General features: G+C 48.2%; 1 protein-coding gene across 2 annotated transcripts in view; it reads left to right on the forward strand.

Moving 5' to 3' along the window:
* Positions 1–18,629, forward strand: part of LOC140420708 (metabotropic glutamate receptor 1-like) — a 912,336-nt gene that overhangs the window by 585,451 nt on the left and 308,256 nt on the right. For both annotated transcript variants that reach the window (XM_072504710.1, XM_072504706.1), the window contains exon 3: positions 6,941–7,190. In XM_072504710.1, coding sequence (XP_072360811.1) covers positions 6,941–7,190 — 250 coding nt within the window. The remainder of the gene's footprint in view (positions 1–6,940; positions 7,191–18,629) is intronic.

Raw genomic sequence — 18,629 nt, forward strand, 5'->3', positions numbered from 1 at the left:
ACTTAGCACTTCATGCTTTGACTAAAATTAATTGGTTAAACAAAACACACATATTCTTACAGCTTACAAATATCACAGTTAACTGTTCGCCTTATCTCACGGCTACAGACAAATCTGAATTCCTTTTCGACAAGAACCCATCTGTTACGCTTTTACTTTAATCTTCTATTTACTCTTACTCCCTGTTTTTTTGTTTCAAGAGGGGGTCGGCTTCATTAGATTCCTATGGGGGACATATAGGTTTTCCTACCTCATTCCGTTGCTTTACGATTGTTTCTTTCCATTTTCTTACTCATTTTGACTCCCTTATCTGTCTTCTTTAAGAAGCTCACCTTCTTTCTCGCTCAGGATGTCTTTACCGAGGCTTCGGGACGACCTGTGAGGGGGCGCCGAGTTTATTGCTCATCGTTCCTTCTGCAAAATACTTTCGAGCATATATATAACAATAACAACGACCGCGGAAATCATTTACAAATACTGCAGGGAGCGCGCACCGGTGTTTGTCCTTTTGCGAATCTCGAAGCCCGTTGATTGTTCAGTTTTGTTTTGGTCTCCAAGGCACCTTTGTTCTTCTCATGCAGCTATCATTAAGATAACTCTCCAAGCATGTGTCACTGGCCAGTAATTAAGGCTGCTGAGCCGCAGACCCCCCTTTCAGCTGGGGTCGCGCTATGGCTCCCTCCCTTTCAGCTGAGAGAGTCCTGTTTAGAGATTTGTTTTGGGGTTCACTTCCCGTTAAATTAGGGAAACTGCACGACTACGGCAATTTGTTGAAGAAATTATAAGTCAGCACTTCGAGTTTTTGCCAAAGGTCCTTTATTTAACACAAAGTTCATGGGGGGGGGGGGGGGGGGGGAGGGGGGGGTTGGAGAGACCACAGTCATTCCAAATGTCCCCGCTTTACAAAGGTAAGGCAAGCAATTTATATGATACAGTAAGCAATATCTGGGACAAAAGGCATTCTTTCGATTAGCAAAAAGACAGAAAAGCGAGCAGGCCGGTGTTAGATTTTAATAACAGGCCTTGCGTTCCTCGCCTAAGAAAAATAATAATTGTCTGCTGTCAGCAAAACAATGTGCAGCTGTATGCTTGTTTACATTGTATGACCTTCTGACTATTTCATACAGGACTTCTTGACTGAAATAAGGATAAAAATCCATCATGCTTTGCCAAGTGCCTATTTCCATGAAATATAGTCAAGCAGCCGGTTAAGATGAATACAGGGTATTAAGGCAACTAGTCCGCCAACTAAAGTCCCTTCTACACTCTCCCACAAGGAGAAACAACCTCTCAGCATCTACCCTGTCAAGCTAATTAGTCTTAATGTCTGTTGTGGGGAAGTTACTAGAATCTTGCACTTGGTCAAATATGAATGGATTAGGGTAAATCAGAATGCATTTACAATGGGTAAGTCACGTATAACGAACCTAGTTGAATTTTTTGAGAACATAACTAATGAGGCAGATAAGGAAATTGTCATAGTTTTTTTTATATGGACGGCCAGAAAGCATTCAATCAGGTTCTACAAAACAGACCATTAATAAATGTAATAGTGTATGGGCCTGGAGATGGAACCGGGGGAGCAGCTAAGGACAGGTCCTCTCGGCAACCCCAATGGGGAGTTCCTAATATGTTGGAGGAGTGATGGGGAAGGGGGGTTATGCCCGCATGATGGTGGTAGGGAGGGCGGAGACTTAGATTGTGAGGGTGCCCTTATGCCAGAAAAGATGGGGGAGGGTGACCTGACCATCAATTGGTGGGAAGGGAAGTTGGCCCTCTGTGTTGGAGGGTTTGGGGTGTTCCCCTTGTCAGTCGAGGGTCCCGATATCAGGGGGGAGGGGCTTGAACTTCACTTTGAGACCAGGGCGCCCTTCAATTCTCAATTCTAGCTTGTTGGCGAGTTTAGACCCCCCCCCCCCCCCCCCCTCCCCACCACCACCACCACCAGCAGCAACTGGCTGTGTAATCCTCACCAGCACTTTGAAATTGTAAAGAGTGCTCTTTGAACTGGCTAGAAAAGGTGGCTGTGAAACTAACGATTTTGCCAGTGCTTTTCACACCTGATCCAGCACCCTGTGCAATATTTGGAAAATTCCAGCCAGAGAATAGAGATAATAAGTATCCAAACTATCAGCATGAGACTGGTGGGGTCCCGCAGGAATCTGTATTGAAGCCTCAGCTTTTCGTTATACTTTGAGGTGATTTAGTTGAAAGAATAGAGAACCATATATTGAAGTCTGCAGGTGGCACTGATGGGGATCTGATTGAGTGTACTAAAGTATGAGGAACATAGAAAGCATAAATAGGAAGACACCTTTCCCCTTAGTAGTGGGATCACTAACCAGGCAGCATCAATTTAAGATAAGGGGCAGGAGATTTAGAGGAAATTTGAGGGAAATCTTTTTCACCTCGAGGGTGAGGGAATCTGGAACTTGTTGCCTGAAAGGATGGTTGAGACTGGAACCCTCACAGCATTTAAGAAGCATTTAGATGAGCCCTTGAAACTCTATGGCATACAAGACTACAGACCAAGTGTTGAAAATGGGATTAGAATAGACAGGGCAACACGGTGGAACAGTGGTTAGCACTGCAGCCTCACAGGGACCCGGGTTCGATTCTGACCTCGGGTGACTGTGTGGAGTTTACACTTTCTCCCCGTATCTGCGTGGGTTCCCTGGGTGCTCCAGTTTCCTCCCACAGTCCAAAGGTGTGCAGATTGGGTGGATTGGCCATGCTAAATTGCCCCCTAGCGTACAAAGAAATGCAGGCTAGATGGGATTCGGGGAATAAGGGGATCGAGCAAGTGAGTGGGCCTTGGTAGGGTGCTCTTACAAAGTGTCAGCGTAGGCTTAATGAGCCAAATGGCCTCCTTCTACACGGTGGGGATTTTATGGGATTGTAAATTGCACGTAGCAAAGAAACATTGATGGATTAAGTGAGTGACTAAAACTGTGGTAGCTGGAGCTCAATGAGAGGAAACTTGATGCCATTAACTTTGGACCTATGAAAAATAGGTCAAAGTATTTTCTAAGTGGTGAGAAGCTAGGAACTCAGGAGAAGCAGGGAAATTTAGGGGTCCAAGTACAGAAAGAAACACAAAAATATAGACACCAAAAATAAGTTAAGAGGCTAGTAGAATATTGGTCTTTAATACAAGCGCACTGGAGCATAAAGGAGTGAGGATTATGTTCGGGTGATATAAAGCTCTGCCAGGACACAATTCAGAGCACAGCTTTCAGTTCTGGGCACTGCATCTCAGAAAGAATAAATTGCCCTTCGAGGGAATGCAGCACAATTTCATCAAATCATATCTGAACGAAAGTTTTTTTTTATAAGGAGACGTTGCTTAGACGAGGTTTTCCCTCAACTCCCCTGCATAAAGAAGGCTGAGGGGTTGAAGCTTGAGATGTGAACAATTAGTTAAACATTTTAAGGTATATAGAAATGATTTATTGAGTGGAGAAGTTCAGAACAGGGGAACATTACATAGAACATAGAACATACAGTGCAGAAGGAGGCCATTTGGCCCATCGAGTCTGCACCGACCCACTTCAGCCCTCACTTCCACCCTATCCCCATAACCCAATAACCCCTCCTAACCTTTTTGGACACTAAGGGCAATTTAGCATGGCCAATCCACCTAACCTGCACGTCTTTGGACTGTGGGAGGAAACCGGAGCACCCGGAGGAAACCCACGCACACACGGGGAGGATGTGCAGACTCCGCACAGACAGTGACCCAAGCAGGGAATCGAACCTGGGACCCTGGCGCTGTGAAGCCACAGTGCTAGCCACGTGTGCTACCGTGCTGCCCCTTATAACCGTATAACTGTGACAGGCATTCAGGGGTGATCTCAAGAAGCAGCTCTTCGCAGAAAGAGTAATAAAAATCTGAAACTCTCCCCATTAAGAAGCTTTGGGTCTTGGCCAATTGAAGTTATAAGACTGAGATTGATAGATTGCTGTTGGACAAGGGTATTAGTGGTTGCAGAACCAAGGCGAGTGGATGGTGTTAAAATACAGATGTGCCATGATTTAATTGTTTGGGGAACAGGCTCAAGGGGCTTGGGTTGCCGTCTCCTTTTCCAATGTACCAATGCGCGCTCAGGCTTACTGATTCAGTGGCTGCCTTTGATAAATCATTCACAACAGCCCAGTGCATGTTTTGTGACTTGAAAGCAGTTTGGATTGTGCAAAACAGACTGACGGAGAGGTTAGTTTGTTTGGATGTGTGAGCTTAGCAAATTATTATTTCCCTTTTCCTCAGATAGAAAACAAAACTGAATTACATCAGCATGATTTTGCATTACACACGAGTGCTGCATTTTCCCCATGTCGGATTTTTAAAACATGTATATCAGAGATGAAAGGGCTACATGACTAATGGAGGCGTGTCAAATCACAATTCTTCCCCCTCTGAGCCATGCCTTTGAATCAAAACAATCAGTAATATAAGAATACTGTGCACATTAAAATTCATAAATGAACTGAGTGTGGACATCTAAATGCTGTTTCAACTGTGCACAATCAACAGCATGAATCAGCCCACATATAGGATGCCAAGTCGCATTTCAGAATATAAACCTTACAGTGCCTGTTGCTGATTCTTACTGAACCAATACTTCACATGCTTGCATCCTATTAGTTTCTATTTATATTTTAGCAGAGGCATTTGCCAACTCAAATCAATAAACAGGTGACGGACCTTTTCAGCCATTTCTAACCTTCTTACCCAAGGGTTTTGCTTCCCTCTGGGGCAGTACGGTGACACAGTGGTTAACACTGCTGCCTCACGCCTCCGGAGACCCGGGTTCAATTCCAGCCTTGGGTGACTGTCTGTGCAGAGTTTGCACTTCCTCTCCCTGTCTGTGTGGGTTTCCTCCGGGTGCTCCAGTTCCCTCTCACAATCCAAAGATGTGTGGGTTAGATGGATTGGCCATGATAAATTGCCTCTTTGTGTCCAGGGGATGTGCTGGTTAGGTTACATGGATCGGGCGGGGTTGACGGGAGAGTGGACCTGGGCAGAGTGCTTTTTCGGAGGGTCGGTGCAAACTCGATTGTCTGAATGGCCTCCCTTTGCACTGAAGGGATTCTATCATTCTATATCTTCTGTTAATTGTAGAGCTGAGTCCCAACCTCCCATATCTTCAGGAGTATCTCTCCTTGCTTAAGATTTAAGCAAAGAAAACTCTGTCTGGTAATTGATTTTAATCAATGTATTTATCTTGAACCTCCATTTGCTATAGTTCCAGTCTTCAAGAGACCATCAGCGGCATTCTCCGACCCCCCGCTGGGTTGGAGAATCCCCTGGGGGGGCGGCGGCGCGAATCCCACCCCGCCGCCGGCTGCCGTATCCTCCGGCGACGGTTTTCAGACGGGGGTGGGGTTCACGCCGGTCGGGGGCCGTTGGCAGCGGCCCCCCCGGCAATTCTCCGGGCCCGGATGGGCCGAGCAGCCATCGGTGTTTGGCCAGTCCCGCCGCCGTGGATTAGACATGGTCCCACACGGCGGGAAAGGAAACAAGCCCCCGGGTAACAGGGCTAAACCTCATGCTCACCTTATTTAACCCACCAAATTAAAAGAATACTACAGGCGGGATTTTTTTGCCGTTCTCCCCTTACCATTAAAGTCAACCCAATCCCAGTGGATTCTCCAGTGGTGGAGCAGGCGAGCCATGCAAAAGCCCGTCGATTCTGGCAGGAGTGGAAGATGGTACCGGTGGAAATGGCTCACCACATCCGCCATGGAAAAACCAACCGTGGAATTCAACTGCCATCGGTTCTTAACCACCTCAATCACAACCACATTCAATTAGTTCACAAAGCAATGGTGCGCAAACCTATGAGTGTTCACAGCATTCATCTCTTGCGACCTGATAAATCAACATTTGGTCATTAAAAATTTGTTAAGCAACGACATGGAGATGGTTTACGAACCTGTGGGTAGTTTGACACAAACTCGGTTACTGAATAAATAAATAAACACGGGCTGGAATTCTCCGGCATTCGCTGGCGGTGGAATTCTCTGGCTCTGCCGGCAGCGCGGCCCTGCCTGCTGGTTTCCCGACGGCGTGGGGTGGCTTCAATGGGAACTCCCATTGACAGGGGCGGGAACAGGGAATCCTGCCGGCAGTGAATAATGCGCCACCTCCTGGTGCCGTGAAACATGCGGCTGGGAGGCCAGAGAACCCTGCCCAAGATGTGCATTTTTATAGCAACATTCACATCCTCAGGTGCCCCCTCTGCAAAATGTTTGCCAATAAAATGGGCAAGCATGGTAGCATAGCGGTTAGCACAATTGCTTCACAGCTCCAGGGTCCCAGGTTCGAATCCCTGCTTGGGGCACTGTCTGTGCGGAGTCTGCACATCCTCCCTGTGTGTGCGTGGCTTTCCTCCAGGTGCTCCGGTTTCCTCCCACAGTCCAAAGACGTGCAGGTTAGGTGGATTGGCCATGATAAATTGCCCTTTGTGTCCAAAATTGCCTTTAGTGTTGGGTGGAGTTACTGGGTTATGGGGATAGGGTGGAAGTGTGGGGTTGGGAAGGGTGCTCTTTCCAAGAGCCGGTGCAGACTCGATGGGCCGAATGGCCTCCTTCTGCACTGTAAATTCTATGAAAATACTTCTAAAGTGTGGCCGCTTTTGAAATGTAGGAAACATGGCAGCCAATGTACCCCCAACAAAGCCCCGCAGACAGAAATCGGAAAAACGGCCAGGTGTCCTGTTTCTTAGCGATGTTGATTGAAGGAAAAATGTTGGCCAATACACCGGGGGACCTCGCCTGTCAGGTGAAATGATGTGCTTATTTTTGGAAGGGGACGTAAACCCACAATTGCAAGGTGTGTGTGCTACCACTGAGCTAGAGTTGGCATTGTCTATAATGCTGTTGCCATGGTCACTGTCCAGGCTAATCCTTAATCAAAAGTATCTGACATCTCTTTCAGGAAACTATGGAGAGAGCGGCATGGATGCTTTCAAGGAGTTAGCTGCACAGGAGGGACTGTGCATCGCACATTCAGGTAAAATCTACAGCAACGCCGGGGAAAAGGTTTTCGACAGACTGCTGAGAAAACTAAGGGAAAGGCTGCCGAAGGCGAGAGTTGTTGTCTGCTTCTGCGAGGGGATGACAGTGAGAGGCCTACTTATGGCGATGAGAAGACTCGGGGTACTGGGAGAGCTTCTGCTTATTGGCAGGTAAACATATTGTTTTATTTAATGTTTCTGGTACCAATGTGTCGAGCTATTATGTATCCTCATATCACAATGTGATAATATACTACACTCTATCTGTTTAATATTATGTAGGGCGGTAAGGTGGCACAGTGGTTAGCACAGCTGCCTCAGGGTGCTGAGGACCCAGGTTCGATCCCGGCCCTGGGCCACTGTCCGTGTGGAGTTAGCACATTCTCCCCGTGTCTGCCTGGGTCTCACCCCCACAACCCAAAGATGTGCAGGTTAGGTGGAATAGCCACACTATATTGACCCTTAATTGGGAAAAAAAAGAATTGGGTACTCTATTTTTTAAAATATTATGTAATAATATCCCCATATTATACATGGAATAGATTTCAGGGGCGGGATTCTCCGACCCCCCACCGGGTTGGAGAATCGCCGGGGGGCGACCTGAATCCTGCCCCCGCCGGCTGCCGAACTCTACGGGGGCGGGAATCGTGCCGCGCGGGTTGGCGGCCGCTGGTAGCGGCCCCCCGGCAATTCTCCGGCCCGTGATGAGCCGAGTGGCTGCCGGTCTTTGGCCAGTCCCGCCGCCGTATGTTACACCAGGTATTTGCCGGTGGGACCTAGCTGCGCGGGCAGCCTCCGGGGTCCCCGGGGGGACGCGGGGGGATCTGGCCCCGGGAGGTGCCCCCACGGTGGCCTGGCCCACGATCGGGGCCCACCGATCCGCGGGCGGACCTGTGCCACTCTATTCTTCCACACCGGCGGCTGTACCGGCCCGACATGGCCGGTGCGGAGAAGAAGCCCTCTGCGCATGCGCTGGGATGACGCCAGCACACGCTGGCACTCCTGCGCATGCGCCAACTCGTGCCGACCAGCGGAGGCCCTTCGCCGCCGGTTGGCGTGGCGCCAATCCCCTTCCACGCTGGCCGGCGGCGCGCAAACCACTCCGGGGCCGGCCTAGCCCCTGAAGGTGCGGAGGATTCCGCACCTTTGGGGTGGCCCGACACCGGAGCTGTTCATGCCACTCCTCGGCGCCGGGACCCCCCGCCCCAGCGGGTAGGGGAGAACCCTGCCCCAAAAATCAATTCCGTCACCATTATTGGTCACGAGGGGGGCTCAGGATTTATGTCAATGTGCCCTGCGTTGTTTTCCATCCATTTTCCTACATTACAACAGTGAGTGCACGTCACAAGCAAAGACATTTCCCTTTTCAGTACACAGCCTGGTTTTTTTCTTCGCACTCCACGGTCAATGTTCCCGCCAGAACCATGCCCGTACGCAACCTGAAATGACTGATGCTTGTACACAACCTATTTTTCCCCTGCGCAGGGCGGTCTGATTGCTATATGGTTGTCCACCATGCGCACCTCAGAGGGAACATTGCTCACAAGTATCTCTTTGGCTGTCAGCGATTTGCAATACCCTGAAGTCCTGAAAAGCGCCATTTGAATGTACTTTGTTCCCTTCTTCCATTTCCATCAGTTCCCTGTCTTCACTCCAGTTGTCAGAAGCAGCCCGGAAGTATCAGTTTATACATGTCACCCCATAAAGTGGAGAGGTAGGAGTGAGTATAGAGAACAAAGCTACAGTAAAGGCGGATCTTCTGAAAATGGATTTGTGCATGGTGCTCAACACCAAAGGTTTTGGGATGATAATTGGGCCTGTGGACCCATAAAAACCTTTAATAAAGAAGCTATTCTGGAGCCAAAAAAGAAAAAACACAAGGATTTGGTACTGTATTATTTTTTATTTTAACAGCTCAAGCAGACCTGGCTGACAGTTTGATTTGGAACAGTTATACCTGAATTCAGTGGTATTTCAGCTGTACAAAAGCCATCCATTTTGTGTTGCTGGTAACGCCCTTTAAATTCAGAACCTGAACTCTTCCCAGGATTCCATGTGGATTGTCCACTAGCACAGAGAGAAGCTCAGTCAGATACATGTCAAATCTGTTACATCCAACATTCAGTGGTCATTTGCTCAGAGTTTCTTTGACTTTTTAATGTGGTTTTGTTCCCCGTTTGTGTTTTGCCCCTCCCTTCCGCAATGTGCACGAGTTATTCTGCATTAACACTGACTTCCGCCTGATAGTTTTGAACCAGAATCCAAGAGGTTAAAAATTCCCGAGTTGGTTCTGACAGATCAAGGCCGGGATTCTCCAAAATCCCAGCCAAGTGTTGACGCCCGCGTAAACACCGGAGTGTTGCACGCCGACATCACCGTCCTCTTGGCCCAGTGATTCAGTGGGCCACAGGTTGCCAGCATGGCGCTGGAGTGCTGCGCGCAGTTCCGGCGCCGATATGCAGCCATGCACTGCCGGCGAGGGGCCGCGCATGCAAGTGGTGGCCGCATCCACGCAGGCACATGCGCGTGGTGGCCGTTTCCATGCTGGCGCCGCACAACATGGCGGAGAAACACAGCGGGCCTAAGCGGAAGGAGGTAGGCCCTCTCATGATCGCATGCGGCCGCCGGTCGGCAGCCCCCGATCGCAGGCCTGGCCGTCATGCAGGCCCCGCCCGTAGTCTGATCCCCCTGCCCCCCCCCCCCCCGCCAGGATGGCCACCATGCCGGCGGAACTCGGCGGGAACTCAGCCGGTCGACCGCGGAGAATCGCCGCGGGGGCCTCTTTCAGTGGCCCCCGGCCGGCGCTGTGTCGACCGCGCGCGACTGGAGCCAATTCTCCGGTCGCCGGAGAATCGCGTCCCGGCCTCGGAGCCGTGTGGCGGGAACCTCTGGCATGACCAACGATTCTCAGACCCGGCGCGGGCTTGGAAAATCCTGGCCCAAATCTTTTGAAACCAAACCTGGGAAAGCAATTTGAGAAACGATGGCTGAGTCCGACCTCACGATTTCCCTTACGAGGGGCCCCTGGCAGGTGAGGCCCTCAGTGGCCGCAATTTTCCAGTCGTTCCCACTGGCAAGATCTTTCGCCCTGACCGACGGCGACCCACCCACCCACAGTAGGTTCCCCGGCTGCGGATTGTGCGAACCGCGAGAAATCCCATTTACACAGCGGCGGGACTGGGAGATCCCGCCATGCTCAATGGCAGTCTGCCTCCATCTGCTGAAAAACATGCTGTGGGAGGAGGGGGCTAAATTCTGCCCATTGTGTTTTATACCTCGGAGCTATGCAGAGATGACACCAGTTTGTGTTCAGGAGCCTACAGTGTTTTAAAATGTCTGCTCTTTCATGCTTCCAGCTGCTTGCTTTCAGTTTCGATTCTATTCCTTCATGACCACACTCAGACTTGACTAACAGCATAGGGAACAGAGAATAGTTGACACAAACAATCCAACGCTGAACAATTGTATACTACAGCATTCAGTGTTGTAAGTTTATCATAAGGCAATGTTAATTGAAGATTGAGAGGATTTTGATTGTTTAGGTGATCAGTTTCAGGCTGCTTTTTGATTGGCCTTTAGCCATTGGCTTCCATAGCAATGCTGTCTGAAAAATAAAGCTTACGGGACTTTTTAACGGTTGATTTATTTGATGTATGTAATTGCCGTCAGAATCTCTGGCACCATAAATGTTTCACTCCAATGTCAGCACCAATACTTTGACGTCATGACTCAAGGGTACCAAGGGCATAATTTTAGCATCCCCCACCGGCAGGTTTGTAGGCCGTGGAGCCTATTGAATTTCCAGGATGGCCTTCCTGCTGCCTTCCTACCTGACTCTGACCTGGCTGCAATTTTACAGGGGGCTGGCGAGTTCTAGGATGCTCCGCCCACCCTCACCCCAGCAGAGGCCCTTAAGTGGCCACTCAAGGCCTTCTGCATACCCGGCTGCAATTTTTCAGCTTTGGGGACTGCTTGTATTTCCAGCAGTGGCCACTGTTCCCGGTGGCACTGCTGGGACGACAGTGCTGCTGGCTAATCAGAGCAGCTGGCAGGTCCCTGAGGTAGCATCTCCTTTTTTTAATAATCTGTATTGTCACAAGTAGGCTTACATTAACAGTGCAATGAAATTACTGTGAAAATCCCCTAGTCGCCACTTTCCAGCACCTGTTCGGGTACACAGAGGGAGATTCAGAACGTCCAATTCACCTAACAAGCACATCTTTTGGACTTGTGGGAGGAAACCGGAGCACCCGGAGGAAACCCACGCAGTCACAGGGAGACCATGCAGACTCCGCACAGACAGTGACCCAAGCCGGGAATCAAACCTAGGACCCCGGCACTGTGAAGCAACAGTGGTAACCACTGTGCTCTCGTGCTGCCTCCCCAATGAGAAACGTTAGATGGCTGCTGGGGCAGGAAACCCTGCCATCTGAAAACCTCTGCTCCATGTGTCCAGTTGACTCTGGTTAATACGTTTAGTAACACAGGAACAGGAGTAGGCCATTCAGTCCCTCGAGCCTGTCCCGTCATTCAATGAGATCATGGCTGATCTGTGATCTAATTCCATATACCCGCCTTTAGCCCATATCCTGACATATTTGTGCTTATCAAAAATTTTGAACTAAATTATCTCGATTGATACACTTCACCCGACTCATTTCTGAGTGAAAATATCCCAGGTTCAAATACACTTCAGAGAACTGAATACATTCAGTACAGCATTGAACAAGTGTTTGAAACATAGAAACATTGAAATTAAGAGCAGTTGTAGGTTATGTGACCCTTTGAGCCTGCTCTGCCATTCAACACAGTCATGACTAATCTTCTATCTCAACACCACACCCATGTGCTCTCTCCAGACCCTTGCCATACCACTTGACATTATTTGAATCTAGAAATCTATCTGTTTCCTTCATAAATATATTCAGTGACTTGGTCTCCACAGCCTCACGTGGTGGAGAATTCCACAGGTTCACCAACCTCCGAGTGAAGAAATGTCTCCTCATCTCAGTCCTAAATGGCCCACCTCATAGCCTGAGACCATGACTCCTTTTTCTCGACCCCTTTGTTAGGGGGAACATCACCCCACCCCTGCATCCAGTCTGTCCAGCCCTGCCAGAATTGTATGTGTTTCAATGAGATGCCCTCTCATTCTTCTGAACTCCAGTGAATACGGACCAAATCGACTCAAGCTCTCCTCAAATGACAATCCGGCCATCCTGGCAATCAGTGTGGTGAATCTTCAGTGCATTCCCTCTGTGGTAAATATATTCATTCTTAGGTAAGCGGGCGTAAACGGCACATAATACTCCAGGCGTGGTCTCACCAAGGCTCTGTCCAGCTGCAGTAAAACATCCTTGCTCCTGTGCTCAAGTCCTCTTGTAAAGAAGGCAAACAAGTCATTAGCCTCTGAACTGCTTGCTGCACCGACATACTTGCTTTCAATGACTGGTGTACTAGGACACACAAGTCCTTTTGTATGTCAAGGTTTCCCAATCTATCATCACTTAAATAATACTCCACCATCCTGTCTCTTCGTTCGAAGTAGATAACATTTATCCACGTTATGCTGTATCTGCCATTTATTTACTGACTCACTCAACTTGTCTAAATCACCTTGAAGCCTCTTAACATCCTCCTCACCACTCACATTCCCAACATGTTTCATGTCATTAACAAACTTGTAAATATTACTTTTTTCCCTCATCCAAATCATAGAACATAGAACATAGAAAATACAGCACAGAACAGGCCCTTCGGCCCACGATGTTGTGCCGAACCTTTGTCCTAGATTAATCATAGATTATCATTGAATCTACAGTGCAGAAGGAGGCCATTCGGCCCCCTGAGTCTGCACCAGCTCTTGGAAAGAGCACCCTACCCAAACTCAACACCTCCACCCAACACCAAGGGCAATTTGGACATTAAGGGCAATTTATCATTGGCCAATTCACCTAACCCGCACATCTTTGGACTGTGGGAGGAAACCGGAGAACCCGGAGGAAACCCACGCAGACACGGGGAGGACGTGCAGACTCCGCACAGACAATGACCCAAGCCGAAATCGAACCTGGGACCATGGATCTGTGAAGCAATTGTGCTATCCACAATGCTACCGTGCTGCCCTTAAGAACAAATAAATCTACACTATATCATTTTCCCGTAATCCATGTACCTATCCAACAGCTGCTTGAAGGTCACTAATGTTTCCGACTCAACTACTTCTACAGGCAGTGCATTCCATGCCCCCACTACTCTCTGGGTAATGAACCTACCTCTGATATCCCTCCTATATCTTCCACCTTTCACCTTAAATTTATGTCCCCTTGTAATGGTGTGTTCCACCTGGGGAAAAAGTCTCTGACTGTCTACTCTATCTATTCCCCTGATCATCTTATAAACCTCTATCAAGTCGCCCCTCATCCTTCTCCGCTCTAATGAGAAAAGGCCTAGCACCCTCAACCTTTCCTCGTAAGACCTACTCTCCATTCCAGGCAACATCCTGGTAAATCTTCTTTGCACCTTTTCCAGAGCTTCCACATCCTTCCTAAAATGAGGCGACCAGAACTGTACACAGTCTGTACACAAATCATTGATGTACATTGCGAATACCTGGGCGTGAATCCCGCACCCGCCGGCCGCCGAATTCTCCGGCACCGGATATTCAGCGGGAGCGGGAATCACGCCGCGCCAGTCGGCGGGACCTCCCGGCGATTCTCCGGCCTGCGATGGGCCGAAGTCCCGCTGCTGTCATGCCTGTCCCGCCGGCATGAATCAAACCACCTACCTTCCTGGCGGGACTAGGTGGCACGGGCGGGCTCCGGGGTCCTGGGGGGGCCGCGGGGCGATCTGGCCCTGGGGTTGCCCTCACAGGTGGCCTGGCCCGCGATCGGGGCCCACCGATCCGCAGGCGGGCCTGTGCCGTGGGGGCACTCTTTTCCCTCCGCCTCGGCCACAGCCACCGCGATGGCCGAGGCGTAAGAGACATCCCCCCTGCGCATGCGCGGGCATGACGTCAGTGGCCGCTGACACTCCCGCGCATGCGCGGACTTCCGCCGCCCGGCGAAGTCCTTTCGGCCCTGGCTGGCGTGGCGCCAAAGGCCTTTCCTGCCAGCTGGTGGAGCGGAAACCACTCCGGCGCGGGCCTAGCCCCTCAAGGTGAGGGCTTGGCCCCTAAAGGTGCAGAGAAATCCACACCTTTGGGGCGTCCCGACGCCAGAGTGGTTCACGCCACTCCATCCCGCCGGGAACCCCCGCCCTGCCGGGTAGGGGAGAATCCCGGCCCTGATCTATGCAGGACCTCATTAGTCATTGCCTGCCACTTTGAAAAAGACCCATTTATTCCATAGTACTTTGAATCCCGACAGTGCAGAAGAAGGCTATTTGGCCCATCGAGTCTGTACCGACCCTCCAAAAGAGCACAATATATAGGTCCACTCCCTCTGCACTATCCCTGTAACCTCACCTAACCTGCCCATATTTGGACCGTCGGGGGCAATTTAGCATGGCCAATCTACCGAACCTCCACATGTTTGGACTGTGGAAAGAAATTGGAGGAAACCCACGCAGACACGGGGAAAAGATACAAACTCCACAGAGACAGTCACCCAAGGCCGAAATCAAATCTGGGCCCCTGGCATTGTGAGGCAGCAGTGCTCACCACTGTTTCCTGTCTGCTAACCAATTCTCAATCCATGCCGGTATTTTACCCCCAATCCATGTGCTTTAATTTTGAACACTAACCTCCTAAGTGGGACTTTATCAAAAGCTTTCTGAAAATCCAAATACTGCCAGTAAAGTCCTCAAAACATTCCAGTAGGTTTGTCAAATATTATTTCCCTTTCATAAATCCATGTTGATTTTCTCTAATCCCATTGGTATTTTCGATGTGTCCTGTCATCACATCCTTTAAAATATTCTATCATTTTCCCTTCTACTGATGTTAGGCTAATCAGTCTTTAATTTCCTGTTTTCTCCCTCCCTCCTTATTTAAATAGTGGGGTTAAATTTGCCACCCTCCAATTTGCCAGACTGTTCCAGAATCTAAAGGATTTTGTGTTAAGATACTGGACCACACCCCAACTTTTGTTAGGCTACTGGACCAGAATCCCAAACAATTTTCAATAAATGTGAGGAAAGGATACTTCACCTCAGGTGATGACTCTGACCAATGGGTATCTTGTATGTGAAAACAAACTTTAATTTAAACACAGAATTAACCACATTAACATCAAAGATGCAGCTTTACAATTCACAGTTAAACAGTTCTTAAAATAAAAGGAAAAACTATAACTTGTGCCCAACACCTTCACTGTAAATATTCCAACCAAGCAACCCCAATACAGTTCAAATGCCACTTATAAATAACGTTAACAAAGCAGGTTCACTCGAGGTCCTGTGTGTCGAGTCTTTTGGAGAGAGCTCCTTTCAAGAGCAGATCCAATACACTTCTGACTTGTCAGTCCTTTCTGCTCAACCTAACAGCATTTAGTAAAACTGAAAATCACAGACAGACCTGGCTCCTCCCATTAATTACATCATCTGTATCCCACTTAGATGGCCCATGACCTGCTTAATTTAGGACTAAACACAATTCCTCAAATTATCTATATCCCATTCAAAACAGTGTTCCATTAGCCATCTATTTGTAAACAAGTAAATGGTTAGAAGCAATGGTGAACTCACGTTTACGACACCTTAATTACATCTTTAGTAGGCACATTGCCTGCATATATTTTAAACCAGGATTTTTAATAATATTACTGCCACAAATATAAAATATACTACATATCAATTTCTACGTTCATCACATTTGGAAGATGACAACCAATGCATCCGCTATTTCCATGGTCACTTTCTTTAGCACCTTGGGATGTATCAGGCCCTGGGGATTAATCGGCTTTCAGACCCATTAATTTCTCTCGCACTATTTTTTTAATAATAGTAATTTCCTTCAATTCCTTCTTCTCACTGATTCCTCAGCATTTCTGGGAAATTATTTGTGTCTTCCTCCATGAAGACAGAGCTGAAGTAGTTGTTTAATTGCTCCATTTCCTCATTCTGTATTGTAAATTAATTTGTTTCGGACTGTTTTCACTAGCCTTTTTCTTTTTATATACTGATAGAAACTTTTACAGTTTGGTTTTATGTTACTTGCAAGTTTACTCTCACACTTTTTCCCCCTCTGAATAAGTCTCTTGGTTCTCCTTTGTTGAATTCTGAACCTCTCCCAATCCTCAGGCTTGCTACTTTATATCTCTCCTCTTTGGATCTAATACTCTCCTTAATTTATTTTGTTGGTTGAGTGGTATGCTCTCACATATTTTTAATAATATTACTGCCACAAATATAAAATATACTACATATCAATATCATCTTTTGGTTGAGAGTTCGAGTCGAGTGCCACACTGTCCTTTCCGCTCTGGGAAGTGTGAGGGATCATGTGGCTCTATTATCGAGGTAGAGCGTTTTCCATGAACCATCAGTTACTTTGTGAAATAACATTCAAGGGAGTATTCCCATTCTTACTCCCCATTTTGATAGAAGTTATTACAGAAATAAAATCCTTTAATAAAGTCAAGGACACTGTTGGCTTTTAAAGGTTATTAATACAAACAACGTGTTGTCCTTGGGAAAATGTAGCTTCTAGACAATATAGATATTTTACCTCCCCCTCCCACCACCCAGCCCCCCTCCCCTCCAAAAAGGCAGGATATTTTAAATGGAAGTCCTGCATCAGCCTTGCTACCAAATCATAAAGAATTATCACAGCGGGGAGCCAGGTAGATGGCCCACGGGCTGTGGCTTGTGATTAAGAAGTAACTTTTAGAATGGAGCCTAGGAATTTGATGAAGCTGTGTCCATTACATGGATAAACTGGATGCAAAAGCATCAAATATGGTGAGTGGTTTGCACTTATGCCTGACCTGGAAGGGTGGCATCAATCATATTGATATATCAAAAGAGGCATCCAGAACCCTCCCTGAAGTGGACATGAGCCCCTGGCACATGCAATTAAGAGACCTAGAGTAAAGTCGCCATAACCCCAGATGATCATAGGCTGCTCTCCCCTTTGATGAGGAGAGCAGACTGGTGATGATTTAACCTGAGGGTCACCGCACCTCAGACGAGGGGCAAGGTTGAGAAGGCAGCCTTCATGAATAACCTCAGTCTGTACGCTGTTGGCCTTGCTCTGCATCATGACCCAGCTGTTCAGCCAACTGAGCTAAACCGAGCTAGAGCCTGTTTAATGCTCATTGTATCAAATTGGTTTGCCCAGAACTAGCACCAATCGAGTTGAGGTCTAAATAGCGCAGTTAATGGAACCACTGCAGGCCGGAAAGGTACAATAGAATTACCTGAGATCCTCCACAGCCCATTGCAGTTCCAAAGACCATTGCCAACTCCCATGCGAACTGCTCATCATCAACAGCTCCCTCACCTGATTGCTGCCAGCATCCTCGTCCCAACTCCCCTGATTGTTTTCATACCCTCTCTCCACCTAAGGGGCATTGTGGATGATGAAGGAGCTCAAGAATTATAATTGTCTTCATTGCCCTGCGGACACCCAGTACATGTCCACATGTAAGCCTGGTAGCATAGTGGCTACATTACTGAGCCACTGAACCAGCGATATATGTTCAAATTCCAAGACAGCAAGTGGGGAATTCAAATCAAGTTAATTAAATAAGTGCCTTCAGAGTTCTCAGTATTGCCACCGAATTCTATGAATGGGTGAAGCAATGAGGGCAGCAAAGGCATAGAATGTACTCTGGGTTTGAGACTTCAGTGTACATCACCAAGAATGATTTGGTATCACCATGACTGAGCAACCAGACTGAGTCCTGTGGCAGCTGATGAGTGAACAAACCCCCCAAAAAAATCCAATTGATTTTGTTCACTACATTTTTCATGCTGCAGATATATCTGCCCAAACAGTATTGGTAGAAGTGATCACTGCACTGTCCTAGTAGAAACACAGCCCGTCCACTAACACTGTGCTGTATCATAGAATCCCTACAATGCAAAAGGAGGCCATTTGGTCTATTGAGTCTGCACCAACCCCCCAAAAGAACCCTTACCTAGGCCCACTCCTCCACCCATCCAGCCCTATCCCCTGTAACCTAACCTGTAGATCCCTGGAGACTAATGGGATAGATTTAGAACAGAGCTAGAACTTCAAACAGGCATCCATGAGGCACGGTGAACCAATGGTAGCAGCAGAGGTGTACTCTGGCACTATCTGTAACCTCATGCTGCAGCACACCCCATTACTACCAAGCTAGGAGACCGACCTTGATTCAATGAGGACTGCAGAACAGACCTCCAGGGGCAGCACTGGGCATACCTAAAATGAGGTGCCAACTTGGTGGAGCGACGACACATGAATACATTCATGCTAACCGGTGGAGGCAGCATGCTATAGACAAAGCTAAGCGATCGCACAACCAACAGATCTGATCCAAACTCTGCGGTCCTGCCACATGAAGTTGTGAATGTTGGTTAGCCATTTGACAATGAATGGGAGCAGGAGGATTGATGAATATCCCCATTCTCATTGATGGGGGAACCCAGCACATGAGCGCAAAAGACAAGGCTGAAGCGTTTGTA

The sequence above is a fragment of the Scyliorhinus torazame genome, chromosome 1, assembly GCF_047496885.1.
Source record: "Scyliorhinus torazame isolate Kashiwa2021f chromosome 1, sScyTor2.1, whole genome shotgun sequence".
Lineage (NCBI taxonomy): Eukaryota > Metazoa > Chordata > Chondrichthyes > Carcharhiniformes > Scyliorhinidae > Scyliorhinus > Scyliorhinus torazame.